The sequence below is a fragment of the Erpetoichthys calabaricus genome, chromosome 15 (genome assembly GCF_900747795.2).
Source record: "Erpetoichthys calabaricus chromosome 15, fErpCal1.3, whole genome shotgun sequence".
NCBI classification, from domain to species: Eukaryota; Metazoa; Chordata; class Cladistia; order Polypteriformes; family Polypteridae; genus Erpetoichthys; species Erpetoichthys calabaricus.
This window is the reverse complement of record NC_041408.2, coordinates 76,703,469-76,730,389: the sequence shown is the minus strand read 5'-3', so window position 1 is coordinate 76,730,389 and position 26,921 is coordinate 76,703,469. Positions and strand designations below refer to the sequence as shown.

Below are 26,921 nucleotides of genomic sequence, written 5' to 3'. Positions count from 1 at the left end.
AAGCTTATTTGGCAGTGATTACAGCCTGCAGTCTTCTTGGACTTGGAGTTACAAACATCATCCACCTGAATTTGGGGATTTTCTGCCTTTTTACTCTGCAGATCCTCTCAATTTCTGTCAGGTTGGATGGAAATTGTTGATGGACATCTAGTTTTAGTTCTCTTTAGATATATTTGATTGGGTTCAAGTCTGGATGACCAACAGAAGGACATTTTACAGTTGTCCCTAAGCTTCTCTTGTTGTGTCTTTTCTTTGTGCTTATGGTCATTATCCTATTGGAAAGTGAACCTTTGGCCTAGTTTGATGTCCAGAGCACTCTGGATCAGGTTTTTATTAGGATATATCTCTGTACTTTGCGCCTTTCAGGTTTTCCTCAACCCTGTTTAGTGTCTCAGACCCTGACACTGAAAAACAACCCTCTCAGAATGATGCTGCTGTGGCCATGCTTCACCAATGGAATGGTATTACACAGGTGATTCTTGGTTTCCTCCAGACATGACACTAACCTTGGTTTCATCAGTCCAGAGAATCTTATTTCACACAGACTAAGAGTCCTTTACGTGTCTTTTGGTAAACTCCGAGCTGGTATCCATGTGTCTTTTACCTAGCAGAGGCTTCTGTCAAGTTACTCTGTCAAAAGGCTTAGATCAGTGAAGGGTTGCAGGTATAGTTGCACTTCTGGAAGTTTCTCCTATCTCCAAACAGGTTCTCCAGAGCTCAGTCAGAGTGACAATTGGGTGGCCAGCTCTAGTAAGAGTTTTGGTTGTTCCAAACTTCTTCTATTTAAGAATGTGCTCTAGGGAGCCTTTAATTCCGCAGGAATTATTTGTAGCCTTCCACAGATCCGTATCTCCACTTAATTCTATCTCTAAGCTCTGCAGGCAATTCCTTTGGCCTCATGACTTGGTTTTTGCTCAGCTGTGCTGTGTATGCCTTTCCTAATCAGGTCAATAAATTAAATTGACCACAGGTGGGCTCCAAACAGTGTAGAAACATCTCAACATTAAGTAGAATGCCATGCACCTGAGCCAGCCTTCATAGCAAAGTGTTTGAAAACTCATGTCAATAAGTTATATTATTTTTAATAAATTCACAAAAAATGTCTTGAATCCAGTTTTTACTATTACTATTGAGGGAAAAAATTAATTTAAATGATTTTAGCACAAGGTTACAAAAGTAACCCCACACATGCTAACGTTTGCCTCTTTAATTCCTCATTATTGTATTTTCTGGTTTTAACCTTTGCTCTAAGATTTTTGATCTTGAGTTTTGATTAACATCTTGGTACTTTTGATTAAGATGTCTTTTGACCTCCGTTACTTTTTATTTATGTTGCTTCTCCCCATCTGTCTCATACAATCTTCCTGTGCTTCCTACCTCACAATACTAACCTTGGGTTGCAAAAAAAAATGATGTACAAATGGCTTTTCTTATTCCTAAAGAACTAGTTGAAACAATCATAACTAAGTGGATTCTGAGATGTTAATACTCAATTTATTGTTTTGTTGCAGGTTGAACGGCTGCTATGAGTGTCTGGCTGGAGGCTCTCTTACTGAAGCCTTTGAGGATTTCACTGGTGGCATCTCAGAGAATTATAATCTGAATAAGGCACCTGAAAATCTTTTTCAGATTATTTGCAAAGCTCTTAATGCTGGCTCTCTTCTTGGATCCTATCTTGATGTAAGAAGCTTGTTAACAATTACATCTTGCCTGAAGAAGGGGCCTGAGTTGCCTCCAAAGCTTGCATATTATAAACTTTTTCGTTACCCAATAAAAGGTGTCATTTTGCTTGACTTATCTCTACATTCATAATGGCTAACATGGTACAAAACCTTAGATAACATACAGCATATGCTGAGCATTTCTTAATGTGAGTGTCCTTTTGTTTCCATACTAAAAGAAAAAAAATCAGCTTGAACTAATTAGTGACACATATGAACAAATTATTAACTCATTCAAGCAAATTATTAACTCATTCAAATTAGTTTGAATGGATTTTTCTTTTCTTATTTCAGTAGCTATTTATTTTTCCTGGCATGCAGTTTAGTGAATCAGAACTGGAAAGGAATAGCCAGCCAATAGTTTTAGTCTATTCTATACTGTTCATTTCCTTTTTCAACTAGATTTTAAACTTACCTTTTATTCTACAGTATAAACGTTTCCACCACTGACTCGGGAATATCACTTTTCTCTGAGAAAATTCCAAAAATCCATTCTCATAACTTCTCCTGCATTTGAAACTCATTTCAGGACTCCACAAAAGAACTGTTTGAACCGTAGTGGTCTTCCAAATAGATTCCTCTTCTGGTTCACTGATGGTAACACACACCTTGCAGTTCATAGTTCACTGAACTGTAGGCCAGAAAAATTGTATAGGGCTCCGTAATAAGAAGTGGACTGCAAGATGGAAAAATAAAAATAATCTGTTTGAATGAATTAATACAGAATGAGGCCCCATACTACTGAAATAAGAGTCAGGGAATAAAATAAAAATAATCTGTTTGAATGAGTTATGTAATTTGTTGATAATTTATTTGTTAACAATTCGTTCAAATTGATTTTTTATTTTTACTTGACACCTATGGGGCTCCTACTGAAGACACTAATTCTTCCTGAAAATATCATCCATTACTGACACTCAATTTTCTTTTTCTTCCTGTTATGTGTTTTTTCCGTTTTTACAGATGTCACTGTGGCTAGCGCTGCTGGCTTATTTCTTTTAGGACCAGCTTCTATTATTGGAACAATCAGCATGTTTTTTTTTTCCGATATTCCAAAGTTGTGCACACTAAGTTAATTGGGAACTTTAAACTAAGCCAGTATAAGTGAGCCTGAAATGCAGTCAAGTAGTATGCCGAAACTGGGTTAGTTTCTGGCATGTGTCCTGGGGCCTCATATATAAACGGTGCGTACGCACAGAAATGGTGCGTAAGAACGTTTCCACGTTCAAATTGCGATATATAAAACCTAAACTTGGCGTAAAGCCATGCACATTTCCACGGTAGCTCATACCCTGCCATACGCAAGCTCTCCACTCGGTTTTGCAAACTGGCGGCACCCAGCGTCAAAGCAGTGCTACTGTTCCTGTGTGGTTTCCCTTTCTTTTTCAGATCCACATCCTTGATGCAGCTTTATAAATACACTGAAATTAACCACATATTGTTTATTAGTTTAAGGCATCTGATTGTAATTAAACTGTAACAATATAATGGTCCACAGAATGGTCAAACTGTTCCAAATACCATAACTGCTTTAGCGTTGTTACTCTCACTGGACCTTCTTCTTCTTCTTTCAGCAGCTTCTGTTAGGGGTTGCCTATAGCGGATCATCTTTTTCCATATTACTCTCACTACACCACTCTGAGTATTCATATCACTGTATCTGAGTGGGGAATCACAGCTGTACAGCAGCTGATCAAGCACACGCTGCCTCAGCCATTCGCTATTTGAACTGGTCTCATCCGACCAATGCTTCAGAGCCTTTCCTGCTCGGACCTCACGGTTCACAAACAGTTTCATCCCAAGAACTATAAAACGCACTCAATCAGTCCATCAAGTGCTCCTTGTAGAACTGTTTGTACTTGCAAGTTTACAGTGAGGTAATTGTACTTATGATACAGTTATAATATTGCACAACCTGAGCCACTTTATAAAGCGCGTATTTACATATGATGACAATATCATTTTTAAGATGAAATGCAGCAAAATATATTTATTATATTATACAGGTAAAACTTTAACTTTAACTACACGGTGCCGCAGTGCTAGCAAGCTTGAGCTTCGTTCACGGTTTGTTCCTGTCTCGCGCTGTTATCTTGCTGTGGCTGGCGCGACACTGGAAGGATAGATGGATAGAATAATTAAACATTACGAATATATTTCAATGTTCCTTAAAAGTTTTGAAGAATCGGCTTTCTAAGCTTACAGATGGTTTAACGTATATTACAGAGCTGATTGTGTGGCGATTGGGTATTTGGAGGAAGAAAAGTAAGGACAGGAATTGGGGGTTAGTACGTTTGAAAAAGACAGTACTTCTGTAATAAAGCATTTCATTGAAGGTCGCGCATGGCACAGCAAGCATCTTGCGTAAGACATGAACAATCACTGCGCCACCAAGTTCCCATGTTTAATAACATGCTTTAACTCCTATCATCATGAAAATGATATCACGTATACTTCTCAGTATTTTAATTATTCAGAGAGCTGTAATATTACAAATGTAATGGATTCTGTGTCCTGTCGGAGGAAGACAAAGCCCAAAAGCACGTACTGATTCAAGCATATAGAGCACATAGAAGATCAAATACAAAACAAAGCATTTAACGTGCTACTTTAGTTACGATAGGATTTGAGAAACTAGTAAATTAAACAATTTTAAGATGAAGTTTATGATGTTCTACTTTAATGACAAACTACATGATTAAAGTGGAAATTTCGAGATTAAAGTTGACATTTCATGCTTTTTTCACACTGTGTGCCTTTTTTTTTTCTCTGTACCCTAATAAGCTTTCATATGACACTCAGACGGTGGGCTATGACTCACCTTTTCACAGAGACTTTGATATATGACAACTTCTTTTTTATTTCGGGCACTGTGCGACTTTATGAACTTGAGCTTTCAAGTTTCTTTGACACTCTATGTCACTCAATCAACTTCCTTTTGTTGTTTATACCACTGTTTAAACCAACAAATTGTATGTTTTTCTTTGCCTCCACTTGGTATTCGCTGAAATTCTTCTATTTTTCCTCGTACTTTTGCCATTGCCTTTTCACAGAACACTGAGTTTAAGGGCTATTTATATTGATTTTCATATTCAAAGAGGCGTAATTCTGGGAGGAGTTGGGGGTGGGGCAGCAGGCGCATGCACGTGTATTAATTTCCATGCTGACCGGGATTTATGTAGCGGAAGAATGTGGAAGTTGGTGAACGCACAGATTTATACATCTGGATTTTTTTGTGCGTAAGTACATTTCCGCTTTTGTGCTTGCCTCGTGTTATAGTGTGAATTCTACGCATGGCGTTATGCATGAGGCCCCTGATGATTCTAGCATAGGCTTTGGCTTCTTGTCAACCTTTGCTGGAGGAAATGCATTTAGTTCATGGATTGGTGCGTTTAATTTGTATTAGTGGGTTGGCCTGAATGGCCCAAATTGTGGCATTCACTGCTTTGTGAAAGTGCAATCACCAATTTTTTAGGCCTATATGTCCATTTGAGTGCCTATCTAGGGGCATAAGCTACAAAGTTGGAACCAGACCTGTTAAGGTTGTTTTGCCAGTCCATCACACAACACACAGTTTTCAAGTCCCCAGTTTACCTAGCACAAATGTCTTTGGGATGTGGTAGAAATACCGCTACTCTTGCAGAAACTACACAGACAGTGCTGGGGCCTGAATTCAAACTCAGGTACCTATGTACCACTCTTTATGAAAAGTCATGCTGTTATTTTCTAACCCACTTAATCCAAAACAGGGTTGCAGAGAGTGCTGGAGCCTATCCCAGCTAGCAGATGGTGTAAGACGAGAACAAACCCTGGACAGTCAGACAGACAGACAGATAGACAGATAGATAGATAGATAGATAGATAGATAGATAGATAGATAGATAGATAGATAGATAGATAGATAGATAGATAGATAGATAGATAGATAGATAGATACTTTATTAATCCCAAGGGGAAATTCACATACTCCAGCAGCAGCATACTGATACAAAAAACAATATTAAATTAAAGATTGATAATAATGCAGGTAAAAACAGACAATAACTTTGTATGATGTTAACGATCTCCTCAGTCTGTCAGTGGAGCAGGACATTGACAGCAGTCTGTTGCTGAAGTTGCTCTTCTGTCTGGAGATGATACTGTTTAGTGGATGCAGTGGATTCTCCATAATTGATAGGAGCCTGCTTAGCGCCCGTTGCTCTGCCACAGATGTCAAACTGTCCAGCTCCATGCCAACAATAGAGCCTGCCTTCCTCACCAGTTTGTCCAGGCGTGAGTTGTCTTTCTTCTTAATGCTGCCTCCCCAGCACACCACCGCGTAGAAGAGGGCGCTCGCCACAACCATCTGATAGAACATCTGCAGCATCATATTGCAGATGTTGAAGGATGCCAGCCTTCTAAGGAAGTATAACCGGCTCTGTCCTTTCTTACACAGAGCATCAGTATGGGCAGTCCAGTCTAATTTATCATCCAGCTGCACTCCCAGGTATTTATAGGTCTGCACCATCTGCACACAGTCACCTCTGATGATCACGGGGTCCATGAGAGGTCTGGGCCTCCTAAAATCCACCACCAGCTCCTTTGTTTTGCTGGTGTTCAGGTGTAGGTGGTTTGAGTCGCACCATTTAACAAAGTCATTGATTAGGTCCCTATACTCCTCCTCCTGCCCACTCCTGATGCAGCCCACAATAGCAGTGTCGTCAGCGAACTTTTGCACGTGGCAGGACTCCGAGTTGTATTGGAAGTCCGATGTATATAGGCTGAACAGGACCGGAGAAAGTACAATCCCCTGTGGCGCTCCTGTGTTGCTGACCACAATGTCAGACGTGCAGTTCCCAAGACGCACATACTGAGGTCTGTCTTTAAGATAGTCCATGATCCATGCCACCAGGTATGAATCTACTCCCATCTCTATCAGCTTGTCCCTAAGGAGCAGAGGTTGGATTGTGTTGAAGGCGCTAGAGAAGTCTAGAAACATAATTCTTACAGCACCACTGCCTCTGTCCAAGTGGGAGAGGGATCGGTGTAGCATATAGATGATGGCATTCTCCGCTCCCACCTTCTCCTGATATGCAAATTGCAGAGGGTCGAGGGCGTTTTGAACCTGTGGCCTCAGGTGGTGAAGCAGCATACTCTCCATGCTCTTCATCACATGTGATGTCAGAGCAACAGGCCGGAAGTTATTCAGCTCACTAGGACGTGACACCTTTGGGACTGGGGTGATGCAAGATGTTTTCCAAAGTCTCGGGGCTCTCCCCTGTTCCAGGCTCAGCTTGAAGATGCGCTGTAGAGGACCCCCCAGCTCCGATGCACAGACCTTCAGCAGTCGTGGCGATACTCCATCTGGACCCGCTGCTTTGCTGGCACGAAGTCTCCTCAGCTCTCTGCTCACCTGCACTGTTGTAATTGTGGGTGGGGATGTCTCTCCTATGCTGGTATCAGCAGAAGGATGTGTGGAGGGTGCAGTACTCCGAGGTGAGAGTGAGAGTGGGTTAGGGTGGTCAAACCTGTTAAAGAAGTTGTTCATTTGGTTTGCTGTCTTCACGTCTGTCTCGATGGTGGCACCCCGCTTCGAGCTGCAGCCAGTGGTTGATCTTCATCCCATCCCACACTTCCTTCATGCTGTTATTCTGCAACTTCTGCTCCAGCTTTCTTCTGTACTGCTGCTTCGCCGCCCTGAGCTGGACTTGGAGTTCCTTCTGCATGCGCTTAAACTCATGCTGATCACCGCCTTTAAAAGCCCTTTTCTTCTGGTTCAAAAGGCCCTTGATGTCACTTGTAATCCATGGCTTGTTGTTAGCATAGCAGCGTACAGTTCTTACTGGAACTACAATGTCCATACAGAAGTTTATGTAGTCAGTAGTGCAGTCAACAACCTCCTCAATGTTCTCACTATGTGATCCCTGCAGGATATCCCAGTCTGTAGTTCCAAAGCATTTCTCTCAGAGCCTTCTCTGCCTCCGGGGACCACTTCCTGAATGAGCGTGTGGTTCTAGGTAGGACCCTCACTCTTGGTTTGTAGTGAGGCTGAAGCAGAACCAGGTTATGATCTGCTTTCCCAAGCGCAGGCAGCGGGGTGGCGCTGTATGCGTCTTTAACGTTTGTATAAAGTAAATCAATAGTCTTATTTCCCCGGGTGTTACAGTCCACATACTGGGAGAATGCAGGTAATGTTTTGTCCAGCATCACATGGTTAAAGTCTCCAGCGATTAGCACAAGTGCCTCGGGGTGTTGCGTTTGTAACTTAGCAACAGCAGAATGGATGATGTCACTCGCTGTCCCAGCATAAAGTGGAGATTTTGACTTTAACATGTCCAGAGTTACACCACCGTGTATTAACATAGAGAGCGAGTCCTCCTCCTTTGTGCTTCCCGCAGGTACTTGCATCTCTGTCCACTCTAACTGTGCTAAACCCGGGTAGCTCCACGTTAGCATCTGTGATGGTGGTAGTTAGCCACGTTTTGCAAAAGCACAACAAACTGCATTCTCTGTAGGTTCTGACATTTTTCACCAGCACAGCCAGTTCGTCGATCTTATTTGAGATTGAGTTCACATTTCCCAGAATCACAGAAGGCACCAAAGGCTTAAAACGCCACTTTCTCACAAGCCGCTTCATTTTTAGCTTAGTGCCGGCTCTGCTTCCACGATACCGCTTTCTTACCTCGTCGGATAAATAGGGAACCACACCGGCACTGGCATTTGTTCTCAGCGCTCGAGGTTGAGTACTTCATTAGACGAGTCTCGGCGTGTAAAAATCCATGCCCACGTTGTAAAAGTAAGTGTGTCCGGGGAAGGAATCCACATAAAATAAAGTGATAGGAGTGATCAATACAAAAGAGAAAAATAAAAGTAGAAAAATAAAGTCATACACGGAGCTGCTGAAAAAGGCTGCCACTCTCGGCGGCGCCTGAGTCATATATTTATCCGGGTTTGGGACCGGCATGAAGAAACACTGGTTTGTGCATTCCCTGTGGCTGTGTTAGAAAATATTAAAACAATGTAACATTTAATTGATTGACATACCATAGGACTACAGAAAAGACTGCAGTTTTTAAATAACCCTAATCATTTATTTGACAACATTAATATAAAATAAAGAGATCACAGCAGGTTAGAGAAACACACATGACAGGTTCCTAAACATACCTTTAAATGTGTTTCCAGAGAGTTTACTTCTCTTTTTGTCAAGAGATGGCAGCTTAGAGAGCTCCATAATGTTGATTCTGTTGGGTGTCCTTTCTTTTCCTTCTTGGTATTTGCTGTATTGCTGAGTGTTGACTTGTTTTCTACTATTGTGCTCTAACAGTCATCTTTTGATTTAACTAATTTAACTACTTTAAACTCGCTGGATCAGTTCTATAAATGCTGCCAGCATGCTGACTGTCGCACTGTATTTTTGTGTCATCCTTTTATTTCTTTACTGTGAGGAAGAAATACTTGTATGTCTGTTAAATGAAAAACACTAAACATTGCAAAGTACATTAATTTGAGGAAGTGTTACTGCTTTCAAAAAAAAGATTTTTTTTTTCCACAGAGAAAATTAATACACTCATTCATATCTAAAAGATACAAAAAAACCCAGAAAAGATTCAGGGATTCCTCTGATAAGACAGATTGATACGCTCTCACCAAGCTCCTCAATCTTTCCTTTTGACTTTTGATGTCTTTGGTTATTAAAAAATGCCCAACTGGATCCTGTCCTGCCTTTAGGATCCATTAGTCTCTGTATATGGAAAGACAAAGTAACGCACTCAGTCAGTATGACATCAAAGGTCTGAGATGCGGCCTGAGCCCAGATATGGTGCATATTGTATACTGTATGTTTACCACTTTTCAATGCTCCAGGGAGTTAACTTTGACTTTGAGATAACACATTTCACTGTTTACCATCAATCTCTTTACTGCATTGTTTTGCAGTTCTCTGGCCCAGATGACAAAGAAGAAAGAACTCCTCAAAATCTGATCAAGAGGCATGGATATTCCATCCTTGATGCGAAGGAAGTAAGTCACTTGAGAGGTGCCTTGGCATTTTTGGCTATAAATAAGTGACATATTTCTTTATCTTCCGGGTTTTTATAAATTTTGATTCAGTATAAATTCAGCTTTCCAGTTATGTCAGGGGCGGCACGGTGGTGCAGTGGTAGCGCTGCTGCCTTGCAGTAAGGTGACCTGGGTTTGCTTCCCGGGTCCTCCCTGCGTGGAGTTTGCATGTTCTCCCCATGTCTGCGTGGGTTTCCTCCCACAGTCCAAAGACATGCAGGTTAGGTGCATTGGCGATCCTAAATTGTGCTTGGTGTGTGGGTGAGTGTGCCCTGCGGTGGGCTGGCACCCTGCCTGGGATTTGTTCCTGCCTTGTGCCCTGTGCTGGCTGGGATTGGCTCCAGCAGATCCCAGTGACCATGTGTTAGGATATAGTGGGTTGGATATAGACTGACTGACTGTTGATGAAGTTTTCGAAATCTTGTTAACATCACTGTCTAATTGGAAATGCAAACATGCTGTATCAGAATATAGCTGCAGTGTTTTGACATACAGATCACAATGCTTATTGAAAGTTTTTTTGCTGTTTTCATTCCATATAGTGATAAAATTGTGAAAATGACTGAGACACCATAGCAGACAGAAGCACTTCTCAAACACACAGAGCCGAATACCTGTGTGTGTGACTGTCTCTTCTGTTGCTGAGTTCATTACAATAAACGAATGAATCATTAAGCTTCAGTTACTTTCTGCTACTGAGCTCCTGAGCTGAGAACAGTCATTTTAGCTTTTTATTTTCTGTCAGTGTTAAGTGTTTGGTTCAGTTTCTTTTACTCTTTCCATGCCTTTTCATAGTTATTTTATGTATTTGTCTAATACGTGAGGTTTTTTTTTTGTGGAACAATGTAACAACAGCCATTTAAAGTGCACAGACTGGAAGAAACTGGGGGAATATTTTTTGGCACAACCCCCTGTGGGCGGAGCCTTTTCAGTGGAAGATTCCGTAGCTAATCACTACAAGCTTTTTTTTTTTTTTATATATTTTTATTTTATTAATTTTCATTGTAATCATTCCATACAAACAGATCAATTTATAACCCAACAAATTTGAAGACAAATCAAACCCCACCCCTGAGAAGGAGAGCTTAGCTAAAGGAAAATTGCTTAAGGCTTTTTAATAAGGCAACATTAAACAAAAGAAAGGGAGAAGTAAATATCTATGTACAGTAAATAAGAGATGGAGAAGGGAGTTAAATGCGATAATAGTTATTTCTCTTATTCTAAAATAATATTGATTAAATCCTGCCAGGTTTTGAAAAAATTTTGTACAGATCCTGTAACTGAGAATTTGATTTTTTCCAATTTCAAATAATATAAAACATCGGTTTCCCACTGACTTATAAGAGGAGAATTAGGATTCTTCCAATTTAACAAAATAAGTCTGAGTGCCAAAAGTGTAGTGAATGCAATCACCGTTTGCTTGTCCTTCTCCAATTCAAGTCCATCTGGAAGAACACTGAACACAGCTGTTAGTGGGTTAGGAGGGATTGTGATACCAAGGCTGTCTGAGAGGCATTTAAAAATTTTTGTCCAAAATGATGTTAGTTTGGTGCAGGCCCAGAACATGTGACCCAGTGAGGCAGGAGCTTGGTTGCAGCGTTCGCAGGTTGGATCCTGCCCTGGAAACATTTTGGACAATTTTAAGCGAGACAGATGAGCTCGATATATAATTTTTAGTTGAATAATTCTATGCTTTGCGCATATAGAACTCGAGTGAATTCTCTGCTTTGCTACCTTCCACTCTTTTTCTGATATATTGATTAAGAGATCTTCTTCCCAATGTCCTCTTGGATCTTTGAAAGGTAGGGACTCTAATAAGATTTTATATATTGCGGAAATAGTGTTTATTTCCTCGAAATTGAGCAGTATTTTTTCCAGCATCACTACAAGCTTTTTAACAAGCTCATTCTCATTTTAAATCCCATCTGGCTCCTCGAGACTAACATGCAGGTGTATGGAGTCTCTCTGATGGAATGGAGAGTCTCTGTTTTTTTCTTCAGATGTGCCATTCTTTATGCCAAAAGGCACACATGGGGTTTCCGTACCTTGTGATGTTACACCCAGATAATTGGCTACTTACTCTAGTGATGGGCAACTCTGCCTGAAAGATCTGATCACAAAAGTACGTGGAAAAACAGTTTATCTTGTCCAGGGTACTTTATGTGCCTTTTCTCCAGTTTCCTTGATGTCTGCAGTTCTCTTTGGAAAAGAATTTCTCCCATCTAACATTTCATTCATCCATCCATCCATCCATTTTCCACTATATGCTACTCCTTAGAGGGAACATTGGTGCCAACCCACACACAAACACACCCACGCACCAAGCACACACTAGGGCCAATTTAGAATCGCCAATCCACCTAACCTGCATGTCTTTGGACTGTGGGAGGAAACCAGAGCGCCCAGAGGAAACCCACACAGACACAGGGAGAACATGCAAACTCCACGCAGGGAGGACCTGGGAAGCGAACCCAGGTCTCCCAACTGCGAGGCAGCAGCGCTACCCACTGCGACACCGTGCTGCCCTAACATTTCAGTTATGGAATATTTTGTCATTTTAATCTAATATTATAATGTGGATAACATTGAAAGAAAACATGCATAGACAAAATATTTCGTGGAATTAAAGCAGCATCTCTCATAGCATTGCTCATTAGCACTGCTTTGTGTCCAGAGAGTTCAATTACAGATCATCGTTGTCCGTCTGGGCACAAACTTACAAAAAAACAGCTTGGTTTTCTTTTAATATAGTGCCTGCAGTCCCAACATGATGATTGTTGACTCCGTAACAAAGGACTAAAAAAAAAAATAAGCTGAAAATTAAATTTGTAAAGATTAGCTCTCCTACTCTGCATTGGAAACTTCTGGAAAAATGTTGCAGTTTTAGTAGCTTTCAACTTTTAATGGCATTTAAATGCATTCTGTTCTTTGTGTGTTAAACAGATAAACTATAAGAATGGCAAAGAACAACTACTCCGCATCAGAAACCCCTGGGGCCAAGTGGAGTGGAATGGAGCCTGGAGTGACAAGTAAATGGGGGCTTACTTGAAAACCAATGAATGCAGCTGCAGTTTTTAAATAATTAATTTGAATGGTTTTTTTCAGTAATCTTTCAGTGGTATTGTTACAAAACATGCATGATTTCTGTAATGTGTATACTCTTGATAAATGCCAAGATTTGCTTAAGAGAAATATGCGTGCATCTGATTTATGTGATGGTTTCATTTAGTGCCCCTGAATGGAATGACGTCTCCCCAGATGTACAGTCAAGACTGGACTACAAGGCAGAAGATGGAGAATTTTGGCAAGTTGAATATGATTATTTTCACCTATGATGATGCATATTGTTATTATTTAATAATAATAATAATAATAACAATGCATTTTATTTATAGGGCACTTTACATTAGCAGTAAATCTCAAAGTGCTACATAAAAAGTTTAAACAAAGGCAAAGCAAGATAAAAACAGAGATAAAACAACAATAATTATAGCATTCTTGTTAATAAGCTTTCCTAAATAGAAAAGTCTTTAGCTGTTTTTTAAAACAGCGCACAATTTGCTGTGTTCTGAGGTTCTCTGGTAGGGCATTCCAGAGCCGTGGAGTAGCTACTGTAAAGGCTCGGTCACCCATTGTATGAAGTTTGCTCACACTGGAGTGAAGGCGGTAGGTATTTGTAAAATGGAGGTTTCTTGCAGTGGATTGTAGTATAAGGAGTTCCTTAAGATATTGTGGAGCATTTCTATGGATACACTGGTGAGTAAACAAACAGAGTTTGTATTCGATACGGAGGTGGATTGGGAGCCAATGAAGTGACCGAAGGATTGGTGAAATGTGTTCATATTTCCGCACCCTCATCAGGATTCTTGCAGCACTATTTTGAATTTTTTGGAGCTTTTGAAGGCTCTTGCTGGGGATCCCGATGAGGAGTGCATTACAATAATCCAACCTGGAGGCGGCGAAGGCATGAACCAGTTTTTCAGAATCACAGAGGGAGAGGGTAATGGTACAGTCAGAAAAGGAAATACAATTTACAGAGGAACGAAGTTGATGGGGGGTGCCAATTAAAAGAGCTTCAGTTTTAGTGCTGTTCAGCTTGAGGAAGTTCTTGGACATCCAGGCCTCAATGACATCCAAGCAAGAGGAAAGAGTTAATGGAGGTGTAAGGGAGGTCGAATCCAGTCTCATTGGCTGTGTATCATTGGCATAGCAATGGAATGAAACTCCATGCTTGCAGATGATGTGACCCAGGGATAGCATATAGATATTAAAAAGGGTCGGCCCAAGGACTGATCCTTGTGGGACTCCACAGGTGACAGTGTGGGTATGAGACTTAACATCCCCCAAGGCCACATACTCAGCCCTATCTGTAAGATAGGACTCGAACCACTCCAAAGCAATGCCAGAAAGTCCAATTATATAGTTAAGACGATGAAGGAGAATATTATGATCTACCATATCAAATGTGGCTGTGAGGTCCAGGAGGATAAGGAGTGATGGAGAGCCCTGGTCAGCAGCCATCAGGAGGTCATTGGTGACTCTGACCAGGGCTGTCTCTGTACTGTGAGAAGTTTGGAAACCAGATTGGAATTTTTCAAACTGATTGAATTTTTTGAGGTGATCCTGAAGCTGAACCAAAACAACCTTTTCCAAAACCTTAAACAAAAATGGAAGGTTGGAGATCAGACAATAGTTTGCTATCACTTCAGGATCCAAAGAGGATTTTTTTAAATGAGGTCTAATTTTTGTGGTTTTCAAGGCCAGTGGGACTATGCCACCCTGGAGAGAGGGACTGGACATTATTTGGTAGGCTTTTAAATTTACATTTTTCAAGATCATAATAAATTACTTTTGTTTTCATTTTTATTTTTGTGTTTAACTTTTGGATGCCAAGGAGGCTGACTTGTTCAAGATTGCATAATGAATTGGATGTACAAAGTAGTGGCAGAGGTATTGTCATGTGTATAGAATGCAATAAATCTCTTACTTGCATATCTGACTAAAATGTAGCATATTGACATCCTTCAGTACCATTATAAAGAAGAATTTACTAAAATACATTATTTTATTGAACAGAAAGCACAAATCATCTTCTTCTGTAGTATGAAACAGAAGAACCGGAGTCTGGTGAGACCATAAGTCCTCTGTCTTGCAAATGGGAAAGGAAGGATATATATATATATATATATATATATATATATATATATATATATATATATATATATATATATATATATATATATATCGGCACCCCTGGAATTTTCCCAGAAAATGCACCATTTCTCCCAGAAAATTGTTGCAATTACAAATGTTTTGTTATACACATGTTTATTTCCTTTATGTACATTGGAAAAACACAAAAAACAGAGAAAAAAAGCCAAATCTGACATCTTGTCACACAGAACTCCAAAGATGGGCCGGACAAAATTATTGGAACCCTCAACTTAATATTTGGTTGCACGCCCTTTGGAAAAAATAACTGAAATCAAGCACTTCCTATAACCATCAACAAGCTTGTTACACCTCTCAACTGGAATTTCCGACCACCCTTCTTTTGCAGACTGCTCAAGGCTTCTCAGATTTGAAGGGCGCCTTCTCCCAACAGCAATTTTGAGATCTCTCCATAAGTGTTCAGCTTCTTGAATCCCAAGATTGAGTTGGAGGATTTAAAAAAAGTGTGTTACTGTGTTTTAGGTCTTGAATTTTTTACCTTTCTTTTTTAGTTTTGAGTATGAGTTAGGATTATGTTTTAGGTTAGATGCAAGGGATTTTTGCTTAAGACTCCTCCTTATCTCCCAGTGCTGTGTTTCCTGTGGTGAGCCTTCCAGTGGTACAACATTTAGAGCGTGTGGTAAATGGCAAAAAAAAAATTAAAACAATTCAGACTCAGTTATGTTCTTTTGAATGATGTGTTATTTTTATTTTTTCAAGTGTCTTTAAATTGGAGGAAAATCCACATTGTTAGATCTGGTTTTTCACTTTCATGCTTTCCAGGATGTCATTTTCAGATTATATGAAAAACTATGTACGTTTGGAGATCTGCAATCTTTCACCTGACACCCAAGGCAGTGGTACTGTCCATCAGTGGACCACATCTCAGTTTGAAGGTGTCTGGAGGATAGGCTCCACTGCAGGAGGTTGCATAGACCATAAAGGTACTTGCCCTGCCTTAGCTGAATTTCTCTTGAACATTAAATGGCACTTTTTACACAATGTTTATCCTTGAATTGTGCACGTACAGTTAGGCTCATAAATATTTGGACAGAGATAACTTTTTTCTAATTTTGGTTCTGTACATTACCACAATGAATTTTAAATGAGACAACTCAGATGCAGTTGAAATGCAGACTTTCAGCTTTAATTCAGTGGGGTGAACAAAACGATTGCATAAAAATGTGAGGCAACTAAAGCATTTTTTTAACACAATCCCTTCATTTCAGGGGCTCAAAAGTAATTGGACAAATTAAATAACTGGAAATAAAATGTTCAGTTCTAATACTTGGTTGAAAACCCTTTGCTGGCAATGACAGCCTGAAGTTTTGAACTCATGGACATCACCAGATGCTGGGTTTCCTCCTTTTGAATGCTCTGCCAGGCCTTTACTGCAGCGGCTTTCAGTTGTTGTTTGTTTGTGGGCCTTTCTGTCTGAAGTTTAGTCTTCAACAAGTGAAATGCATGCTCAATTGGGTTAACATCAGGTGACTGACTTGGCCAGTCAAGAATTTTCCACTTCTTTGCTTTAATAAACTCCTGGGTTGCTTTGGCTGTATGTTTTGGATCATTGTCCATCTGTATCATGGAATGCCGCCCAATCAATTTGACTGCATTTAGCTAGATTTGAGCAGACAGTATGGCTCTGAACACCTCAGAATTCATTCGGCTGCTTCTGTCCTGTGTCACATCATCAATAAACACTAGTGTCCCAGTGCCACCGGTAGCCATGCACGCCCAAGCCATCACACTGTCTCCACCGTGTTTTATAGATGATGTGGTATGCTTTGGATAATGAGGTGTTCCACGCCTTCTCCATACTTTTTTCTTGCCATCATTCTGGTAGAGGTTGATCTTGGTTTCATCTGTCCAAAGAATGTTTTTCCAGAACTGTGCTGGCTTTTTTAGATGTTCTTTAGCAAAGTCCAATCTAGCCTTTCTATTCTTGAGGCTTATGAGTGGCTTGCACCTTGCAGTGCACCCTCTGCATTTACTTTCATTTAGTCTTCTCTTTATGGTAGACTTGGATATCATTACGCCTACCCCCTGGAGAGTGTTGTTCACTTGGTTGGCTGTTGTAAAGGGGTTTCTCTTCACCATTCTGCGATCATCCGCCACTCTTGTCTTTCATGGACGTCCAGGTCTTTTTGCATTGCTGAGTTCACCAGTGCTTGCTTTCTTTCTCAGGATGTACCAAACTGTAGATTTTGCCACTTGTAATATTGTAGCAATTTCTCAGATGGGTTTTTTCTGTTTTCGCAGCTTAAGGATGGCTTCTTTCACCTTCACGGAGAGCTCCTTTGACCACATGTCGTATGTTCACAGCAAAATCTTCCACATGCAAGCACCACACCTCAGATCAACTCCAGGCCTTTTATCTGCTTAATTGATAATGATTGTGTTACAAAAATGCTTTAGTTGCCTCACATTTTTATGCAATCGTTTTGTTCACCCCACTGAATTAAAGCTGAAAGTCTGCACTTCAACTTCATCTGAGTTGTTTCATTTAAAATTGTGGTAATGTACAGAACCAAAATTAGAAAAACGTTGTCTCTGTCCAAATATTTATGGACCTAACTGTATATCTGAAAGTCCAAGCAATCACTTATGACCAGAGTGCACATTAACTCACCAAATCACATCCACATTCTTGTAAAGTATCATGAGAACAGCCTGCTTGCAGTCACACTCAAGACTTATTTTTACTTAGCAGCAGCACCCAGCATTGTCCAGGTAAGTAAATTTAAGACAGAAAAATCTAACTTTTGTTTAGTAGCAGAAGACACTAAATTCACTGAAAATATTTCACTAAATTAATTTAAATCTCTTACTTGCATATCTGACTAAAATGTAGCATGTTGCCATCCTACTCAAAATTGGGGAAAAGGTGTTGTCCTTAAATGTCGCTGTAGTAAACCCAAAGAAGGTACCTCTGGGTCAAAAGTTTGGATTCGAAGTAGTCAAGTGTCTCTTGCTGCTAAACTGAGATATGTGTGCAAAATGTTGTTGGACCAAGGGTTTGGAATTGTATAGAGATAAAACACACAGAAACACCCACATTGAGCTTTACATAAAAGATAGTGTAGACGCACAATATTTCTAATTCACACTTCTCTGGCTCAGAAGTGATCTCCTTACAGCGTGAGCTAATAAGAGAACCCCTAGTCTCAGCCACATAGGGGCTGCTTCTGAACACTGCATGTGCAGCTTGCCTTGTTACAGCTGAGTTCTCTTTCTCTCAGTCACCATCTTTTCTGTGCAACATTGCCACTACACTTGCTAATTAAACAGATTCGCCCAATTTGACTGTTGGGACCTTCCTATTACCATTCCATTTTTCTGTATGATTTATCCTCTTCTTGTTGCTTCCCTTAAGATATATAAACCAAGCCAGCAGAGAATATGTTTAAACAACGACAATATTTATTTATAGAGCACATTTTCATACAAATGATGTAGCTCAAAGTGCTTTACAGGATGAAGAAAGAGAAAAAAAGACAATATATAAGAAAATAAAATTAGGCAATACTAATTAACATAGAATAAAAATAAGGTCCGATGGCCAGGGAGGACAGAATAAACAAAAAAATGCTCCAGACGGCTGGAGAAAAAATCTGCAGGGGTTCCAAGGCCACAAGACCACCCAGCCCCCTCTAGGCATTCTAACTGACATCAGTGACCTCAATCAGTCCTCATGGCTTTCAGGCTTCACGTGGAAGAATTAGATGATGACGGTCATGTGGACTTCTGGCCTTTAATCCATCAATGTCGGGACATCACGGTGCTTTGATCGGGTGGTGGTGGTGCAGATTGCCACCACAGAAAACCAGAAGAAGAACAGCAGAGAAAGTAGGGGTTAGTACGGATTTCTGAACCACCATGAATGATAATGATAATTAATTGAACGTACAGAGTATCAAGATTAAACTAAAATGAAGTTATGAGAAAGCCATGTTAAAGTAATGTGTTTTTAGCAGTTTTTTAAAGTGCTCCACTGTGTTAGCCTGGCGAATGCCTATCAGTCAGCTATTCCAGATTTTAGGTGCATAACAGCAGAAGACCGCTTCACCACTTCTTTTAAGTTTAGCTCTTGAAATAATAAGTAGACACTCATTTGAAGATCTAAGGTTACGATTTGGAGTGTAAGGTGAAAGACATTCTGTAATATAGGATGGAGTGAGATTATTTAAGGCTTTGTAAACCGTTAGCAGTATTTTGAAGTCAATTCTAAATGACACAGATAACCAACGTAGTGACATCAAAACTGGAGAGATGTGTTCAGATTTTCTTTTCCTAGTTAAGATTCTAACAGCTGCATTCTGCACTCGTTGCAATCAATTGATGTCTTTTTTGGGTAGTCCTGAGAGGAGAGCAGCTATGAGAAATAAAAAACATGGGCCTTTTTTGATCTTACAAACGGAAAAGAGGCTTGACTGCCTAATGTCGTGTATTTTATGTACAACGACAGAGAGTCTTTTTTGGGTAGTCCTGCCTAACTTTTGTTATAACTTAAAATAAACGGATTAGAAAATGACATGACATTATCACACTGCCATTTTGATTTTTTATAGCTGCCAACATTTTAAGATTGTCACTGCTATCCTAAAATACCCCATGGCTAGGTTCACAGGACTGGAAGGTGTGACATGTGATGTCATCAACACCGGCATTGTGTTCAAGAGTGTGGATATTGCAAGAATAAACAGGACTCAATATACAATTAATACAAAACAAACATTATATTTGAATTAAAACTTAAAGCACTAGAGGCACTGTAGTCCTTTTAGATAGACTGCTTCTGTGTTCTGATAAAGTCTACAATTGTTTGAAGATTGTTTTAAGGTCTTTATAACATTCAACAGTTTCCACTACTTGTCCTTTTATTATACTTTTTGTAGGTCAATGGTGTTTCTTTTAAAACCAGTTTGCAGCTCTTTAGTTGTAGAAAAAGACTACACGATTTAACAAATCCTGGACCTTAACTCATTTCATTCTCGTTAAATATGCTTACAATCACAGTCTTCAGTACATTTTATGGTGAACTTATTATGGAATTTACTGTGAAATCGATTAGTTTGCATCTGCCTACCTGGTTCCCTGCTGTTTAACTTAATGAGCAGTCATATGCATTTCCTTATCTCCATTTTTCCTCTTTTCATTTTATTTCAGTCTTCTTTTAATTTCTTTCTCAGAAACATTCTTTTTTTCAATTACGGTACTATTAAATCTCCATTTTTAAAAATGTTCCCATTTCTTTCTTATTTTACTCATTGCACCCTTGCACACAAATTATAGCCAATTACTTCAAATGACCATCTAACATTGCTTTTAAATTTTTAAGATAATAAAGTGCTCTTCTTCTGTATTTATCTGAATCTGACAAAGGAAAACGTGGCAGTTGATGGTGTTCCACAGTATCAACGCAAAACACCACATAGGTTGTTTGACATACACCTAATACAGGTGGCCATACCATTAAAACTAAATAATTGAATTCCTTCAAACATCCAGCAAACATGACATTTACTTTCCTACAGGAGGTGTCTGTAAAGTTCTCTGTTCAAACCTCAATTGAATTCTTGAACTGTGATGAATCGTCATTTTGATACCTTGGAAAAAATATTCATTTCATCTCTGGAACCATTTAAGCACATGTGTTATTATTCATTATTCTTGCCATTTTAGAAGGTTGTTTTTGCCACTTGTCTTGCCATTTTGTGTGTTTCTTTGATGGCGTTGCCATATTGTTTTTGGTACTGGCATCCATTGCTAACAATGAAGTGTTCTCATGAAGCATGATGTCATTGAGGCACCCATACAAGATGGTGGCATGCATCACATTATCTGAGTGCGGATCAATTTCAAAGTTCATGACTAATGTTAGTTAAGGGAAAAATAAACAAGCTAGAATTTTTTAACTTTTTAGCACCATTACATGTGACATCAGCTCTAGTTTTATGTTTGTGGGTTTGATGATAAATTCTCTGTTTGGTTAGTCTTTTGCCAATGTTTCAGTCTTTTTTCCGCTTCTATCTTTCTCTACAAATATTGATGACTACCTACTGCTTCCTAGGTGATAACATGAGGTGCTCTAGACTTCATCTTTTAGAGGCTGTTACAATTAATTTTGTTGTTTTGGTTTTGAACTTATTTTCTAATATTATATTTTGACATTATCTCACTAGGGCAGCAGAAAGGCACAGTGTTGCATCAAAGGCACAGTGTAATGCTGTTGTCTTGCAGTATGGAGACCAGGGTTTGCATCCTGGGTCCTCCCTGCATGGAGTTTGCATGTTCTCCCCATGTCTGCATGGGTTTCTTCCTGGCGCTGTGGTTTCCTCCCACTGGAGGTTACATGAACTGGCGATGCTAAGGTGGCATGCGTGTGTGTGTGTGTGTGTGTGTGTGTGTGTGTGTGTGTGTGGTCGCCCTGTTACAGAGTGCTTTCCTGATCAGTGGTTGTTCCCGCCATGCACCCTATGTTAGCTGAAATGCGCTCTAGCAACCCCTGCGATCCTGGTCTGTGTTAAGTGGATTAGAAAATGACATGACATTGTCACACTGACATTTTGATTTTTTTTGGCTGCCAACATTTTCGGCAGCATTGTCACTGCTATCCTAAACCGGCATTGTGTTCAAGAGTGTGGATATTGCAAGGATACTTTGGTGGTGTGGATGGTACTGTTATTTGACCTTTGAGAAACAACCTTGCTAAGTTACACAAATGTTTGGATAGTGTTTTGGTCTTAGGTATTTTGTTTTATTTTGATCCTGTTATGTTTTGACCTTGATTTTTCTCATCATTTACTGATTCTTTCATTTTGGATTATGTCATGTTTTAAACTGGAAGTAGAAGAAGTGATATTGTAATGGAGAGTCCATAGTAGGCCAACACACATTCTCAGCTGGAGATTGGAGGTTAAAGGAAAATGAGGTACAGGGCCTTAGTCAATGCTACTTGCATAATATTGGAACTTCTGTCTCTCACTGATACTCTGGAGAACTGGAAAAAGAGAACAGCCCTCATCAGCCATTTAGATGCACCAAATCCAGCAGACACACAACCAGAGCAGATGATCTCTGGTCTATAATGAGCAATTCTTTGGCTTGTTGTTTAGTCAACAACAGGAACTCGCTTTCATATTTTATTAAACTTCTAGGCAACATTCTATTTTGATAACTTTGGACATAGGAAAACAACCTGAAGCGCTCACTTGTATAATGAAGATATCTCTGTCCTCAAAGTCGCAATTCTGGCTCCCTTTACATGGGGATTTTAGCTAAACTATATGCCAAATATTTTTGTATATCACACTCAAAACAACCAGAGATATGAAAAAGAGACATTCAGAATGTCTACTAGCATACAAAGTTTACTCTTTTTTGCATGCTTATATAATCTTTTATTCTATGCTGAACTGGCCTCTTTTTATATTCTTTTTCCATATACACTTTCACTATTTACTTAGCAATGACCCTCATTTGACTTGATCTTTCATTGACACATAATATATGTATTCATATACAGGTACATTTGCAGTGATGTCTATGGAGCCTTCTATGTTATTTGCAAATTATTGCATCTGTCACTTGCTTATGAAAAGACAAATGCAAATTCTAAATTTCCCAATAAACATTTGTGTCTCCAGTTCAGTTTTGCTATTGATCACTATGATGCCTCTTTCAACAGCCACATTCCGCATGAATCCCCAATTTTATTTCAAGCTGCTAGAAGAAGATGATGACAGAAATGTGAGAGGTTGCAGCTTTGTAGTCGGTCTGATGCAGAAAAATGCCAGAAGAAACAGAATTATTGACCAGGATTTGAATATAATTGGCTTTGCAATTTTTCAGGTATTTTTTAACCATAATTACTTGACATTTACACTGCAGTAGTCCTGTTTTCTGAAACAGTGCAAAATATGCCAGCCTATAATCACTGGTGAACCCATAAGGGATTTCCATTGGAGTATTACATCACTTATTTGATCCTCAAAAATGATTAATAAAATGGCAGTATTTACAGTCTTCTAGTCAAATTAATTTTTGAACCTGACACTTCTTTCCTAAAATGATCAAGCTGTACCACTATAGTACAAAAATAGATCCTAGTTAGGAGGTAGTAAATATTCAGAACCTGAAAATTGTTACAAATGTGCTGGGCTCCACAAAATTCAAGTACAAGGCTTACCCAAAAACTAAGTCACATGGTTCAAATTTGGCCTAGTAACAAAAACATCAGTCTAGAGTCAGACTCAAGAACAATCGTTTTTGTTATCTTATTTGAACCATATATATATAGTACAAATAAGACAACAAGAAAGACTGTAAAGACCTGGAGTTCCACAGGCGACCCTGTATAATGAATGGAGAAGACCCCGTTATGCAAAGTGTCTTCTCAAAATTGAGTCTTTAACCGACTGCCTCCAGATGGCAGTGGAGCCTGTTATGAGGCTGAGCAAGAGGAAAGGGTGGGTCCAGGAAGTCAGAAACCAGAAGTGACATTAGAGGTCTTTAGGCCATCAGTTTTCCAGTCTGCAAAGAAAGGAAGAAGAGAGGCAGTTAGATGGAGTAGAATTGCCATCAGATGAGCCCTGAAGTTGTCCCCCAAGCACACGTGTGACTATCTATATATTGTAATCTATATATTGTAATGACCCAAGTAATAATTTTCAAAGTGTTATATTAACATGTTTTTTTAGTGCGCTTTTGTGTATTTTGTGTTTTTTTAATATCAGAATTCTGTTTCTAAGGTTTGTTTTTCATTTTGATTTACTTTTACAGTATCTATTTTTGTTCACATTTTGCTATTGTTTGTTTTATGAAACACAGCTTATAGTTTTATTTTCATTGCTTTAACATTTTTGTTTCATAATATTCTAGTGCTACACAAGTGATTTTTCTTCTTTTTTGCTGTACCTCTCCCATTCACGTTAGATGATTCCTGTATAAGCAGCTCTAAAAAATGTTCTGTGATAGCGTATTAAATTATAATGAAGTCTATTAAAAACAATTAACAATGGTATACAGTATACTGTATATTATATATATATATCATTTTTATTTTTCAGGTTCCTGACAAGGTAAAGTAAAGAAAATTAGAAGAACAATGCTCATGGTCAGTTAACTTTAATACATCTCCTTCAAAAAGAGGGTAGCATTGAATTGCATGCTTAGCACTGCTCCTTCACAGGTCTAGCATAATGACTTTGAATATTGCACCTTCTTGAGAAATTATTTTATTAATTTCTCAATTAATATAATAATAGTGAAATTCACTGCAACCGAAGGAAGGAGATTCACATCATTAGGTAAACCCAAATAGCTTTCAAGCTAGTTTCTGTTTAACATTTTCAGCACATTTCATTTTTTAAGCTAAATTGCACCTATGCTCTAAAAAGCAGTATTGTTTTTGAAATAATTTTAACCACTCTCTTCAAGTGGCCACTCTGTCACTTAACTTCTTCAAAATCTCTGTTCATTGAGGCAGGTCATTCAACCTTCATGATTTGCACAGAAGGTATCCAGCTTTGACATGAACAGAGCAAGGACTTCTTGAAATGTTCAGACTCTCAATGAATCTTATATTACATTAATCTTATATTACATTTTATAGTGAGAAATTTTAAGAGCTTTTAAAATCATTTCAAATAAGGCTATCATTATGGACAATGTGGAAAGGAGCTAAACAGCAGGGGCCTCATTTATAAAGCTTGCATACGCAGAAAAGAGGCTTTAAATGTGTGTATGCAACTTCCCATGCAAAAGTCTGTGTTTTATAAAAGAAACCTTGATGTGACAGCCTGTGTATATGTATGGTAATTCTGACTCATGTGTATACAACATTTCGGAGAAACTGGGAAATGAGGACACCCTTGATCAAGTATGGAAATGAAGCCAAATGGCGAGTCACACACACAATAATTCATATCACTGACCTGTTATTATACTGTAATGTGTGTTGACGTGACAAATATATTACACCTCAAACATGATGAATATGATGTACACACTCAATGTATTTGTACTGAGAACATTTGTTTTTGGTTTTTCATCAGTTTAGACTACCTGTTGACACTTCTGGGAACTGGCTGACAAGTCATAAATATCTCAACATTTTTTACTCCATTATGCCTGATGTGCTGGAAGCCATTAACTGACAGGCAATGCACTATGTTCAGTTTTCATATGCTGTGGGTGTACATACATTAAAAAACACAAAAATATGTTTTTGCCAACATAAAAAGGCATTCTGCAGCAGTGTCTGGTTCTCCTAACATAATCAGAGCACATGACTATTATTGCAATAAGGGCACCTGAGCAAGAATGAAGCTGCTTTTGTTAACTAGTAAGCAGTTACATTCCATTAATGCAACAAGGCATCCAAGATGTGACTGGCAAACACTGTGGCTTTTAATGGCCTGGGTCAACCCATGATTTATTTCTTTTGCAGCAAAGTAGCTTTGATAGATGTGATGGTGCAGGACATGGTGGCTGGTTAGTTAGTAAGGTAACTGGCAGAACCCCCAGGTTTTCATATGGCCTGTACTATTTATTGCAACATCAAATATGTCATTACTTGTGCCAGCCGATAGTACTTCTCTGTCAGATGATGATTCTTTACACCTTTTGTGGAACTCAGAGTACAGGTGTTATAATCATGATCTAGTTCTCTCAGTTGCTAGATACCTTTGAACGCAGGTGGTGGGGGTCTAAACGTGTCAGGAGAGAGAGGCTGCTTTACCAGCCAATGAAGTTCTGCAGCATCATTATTGTATATGTATGAGGTTGATTACCATCCTCCATATATGAATATTTCAAGGCAGCATTCAGGGCACACTCATGTATACATACTTATAAGGTGATTGTGATCTATAAAGGGCATATTGCATAGAAATGTGTGTACACCAGATTTTATAAATCAGATTTTATTTTGGCATATGCGTTTTACTTTTTTTTTGGTGTGCACATATTGTCACACTCAAATGTACACAAAGTTTCATAAATGAGGCCCCAGGACAGTAAACTTACAGGACTGCTAACTTAATCTCCACTGTTAAATCATTTTTGCAGAAACTGTGAATATTGCTTTTTTATCTCATTAATATGTGAAAGTTACTGTAATTTTTCCGTGTTAATACAGTACAAAGGCCTTACAAATATTCGCTTAGGAAATGATGTCCTCCTAAAACAAGACCCCATTGCCATCAGCAGTACATTCATCGATGACCGAGAGGAGTGTGACCGGTTTACTCTCCCTCCAGGAGATTATGTCATCATACCATCTACACAAGAGCCACACAAGAATGGCAACTTCATTCTGCGATTCTTTTTTGAGAAGAAGGCTGTTGCAAGGTGAGCAACCAGAGGAAGAGAGACATGTTTTAATTATATTGTTTGCTTCGTAAGTCTTTGATGTACTGAAAACCTAGACCTGATTTTACTTCATGATTTTCAAAATATGCCAGTGGTTCAGGCAACAGCATGTTCTGTAAATGTTACATGCTTTGTGAAACACATCATGTACACAGGTAAGTTCTTGAGAAACCTCACTTAATTCAAGGAGACTTGTCTTCATGCTTTTAACATTGTTTTTGATGGGATGGCTTATTAAATGTGAAATTTCCACATTTTTCATTTGTCCGTATGGGTTTTGTCCTTGTACTGCAGTCTTATTCCTTAACTTAAAAAGTGAACAGTTCCTGTTGTTTTGGGAGCCCAATTGTAACCTAGTATATGTAGTTATGTAATAATTGTGCTTTATTATACATATATTTTGTATTGTTTTTTTTAGCATTGAGAATCTATTTATGGAGATTTGTAACCATTTTAAATAATTTTAACAAAGTTTAATTTTGTGTTTGACATGACATGGGTGACAAGTCATCTGATCACAATTGTAGCACTCCTTCAATCACAGATAGTGACAGTACAAATATTGCAGTATTT

At 38.9% G+C, this 26,921-nt stretch overlaps 1 protein-coding gene across 1 annotated transcript in view; it reads left to right on the top strand.

Moving 5' to 3' along the window:
• LOC114665834 (calpain-2 catalytic subunit-like) overlaps positions 1 to 26,921 on the top strand; it is a 77,085-nt gene that overhangs the window by 29,163 nt on the left and 21,001 nt on the right. The window contains exons 5-12 of the mRNA XM_028820475.2: positions 1,512 to 1,680; positions 9,639 to 9,722; positions 12,705 to 12,790; positions 12,991 to 13,065; positions 15,756 to 15,916; positions 22,663 to 22,826; positions 24,044 to 24,055; positions 26,116 to 26,327. Of these exons, the coding sequence (XP_028676308.1) occupies positions 1,512 to 1,680; positions 9,639 to 9,722; positions 12,705 to 12,790; positions 12,991 to 13,065; positions 15,756 to 15,916; positions 22,663 to 22,826; positions 24,044 to 24,055; positions 26,116 to 26,327 (963 nt within the window). The remainder of the gene's footprint in view (positions 1 to 1,511; positions 1,681 to 9,638; positions 9,723 to 12,704; positions 12,791 to 12,990; positions 13,066 to 15,755; positions 15,917 to 22,662; positions 22,827 to 24,043; positions 24,056 to 26,115; positions 26,328 to 26,921) is intronic.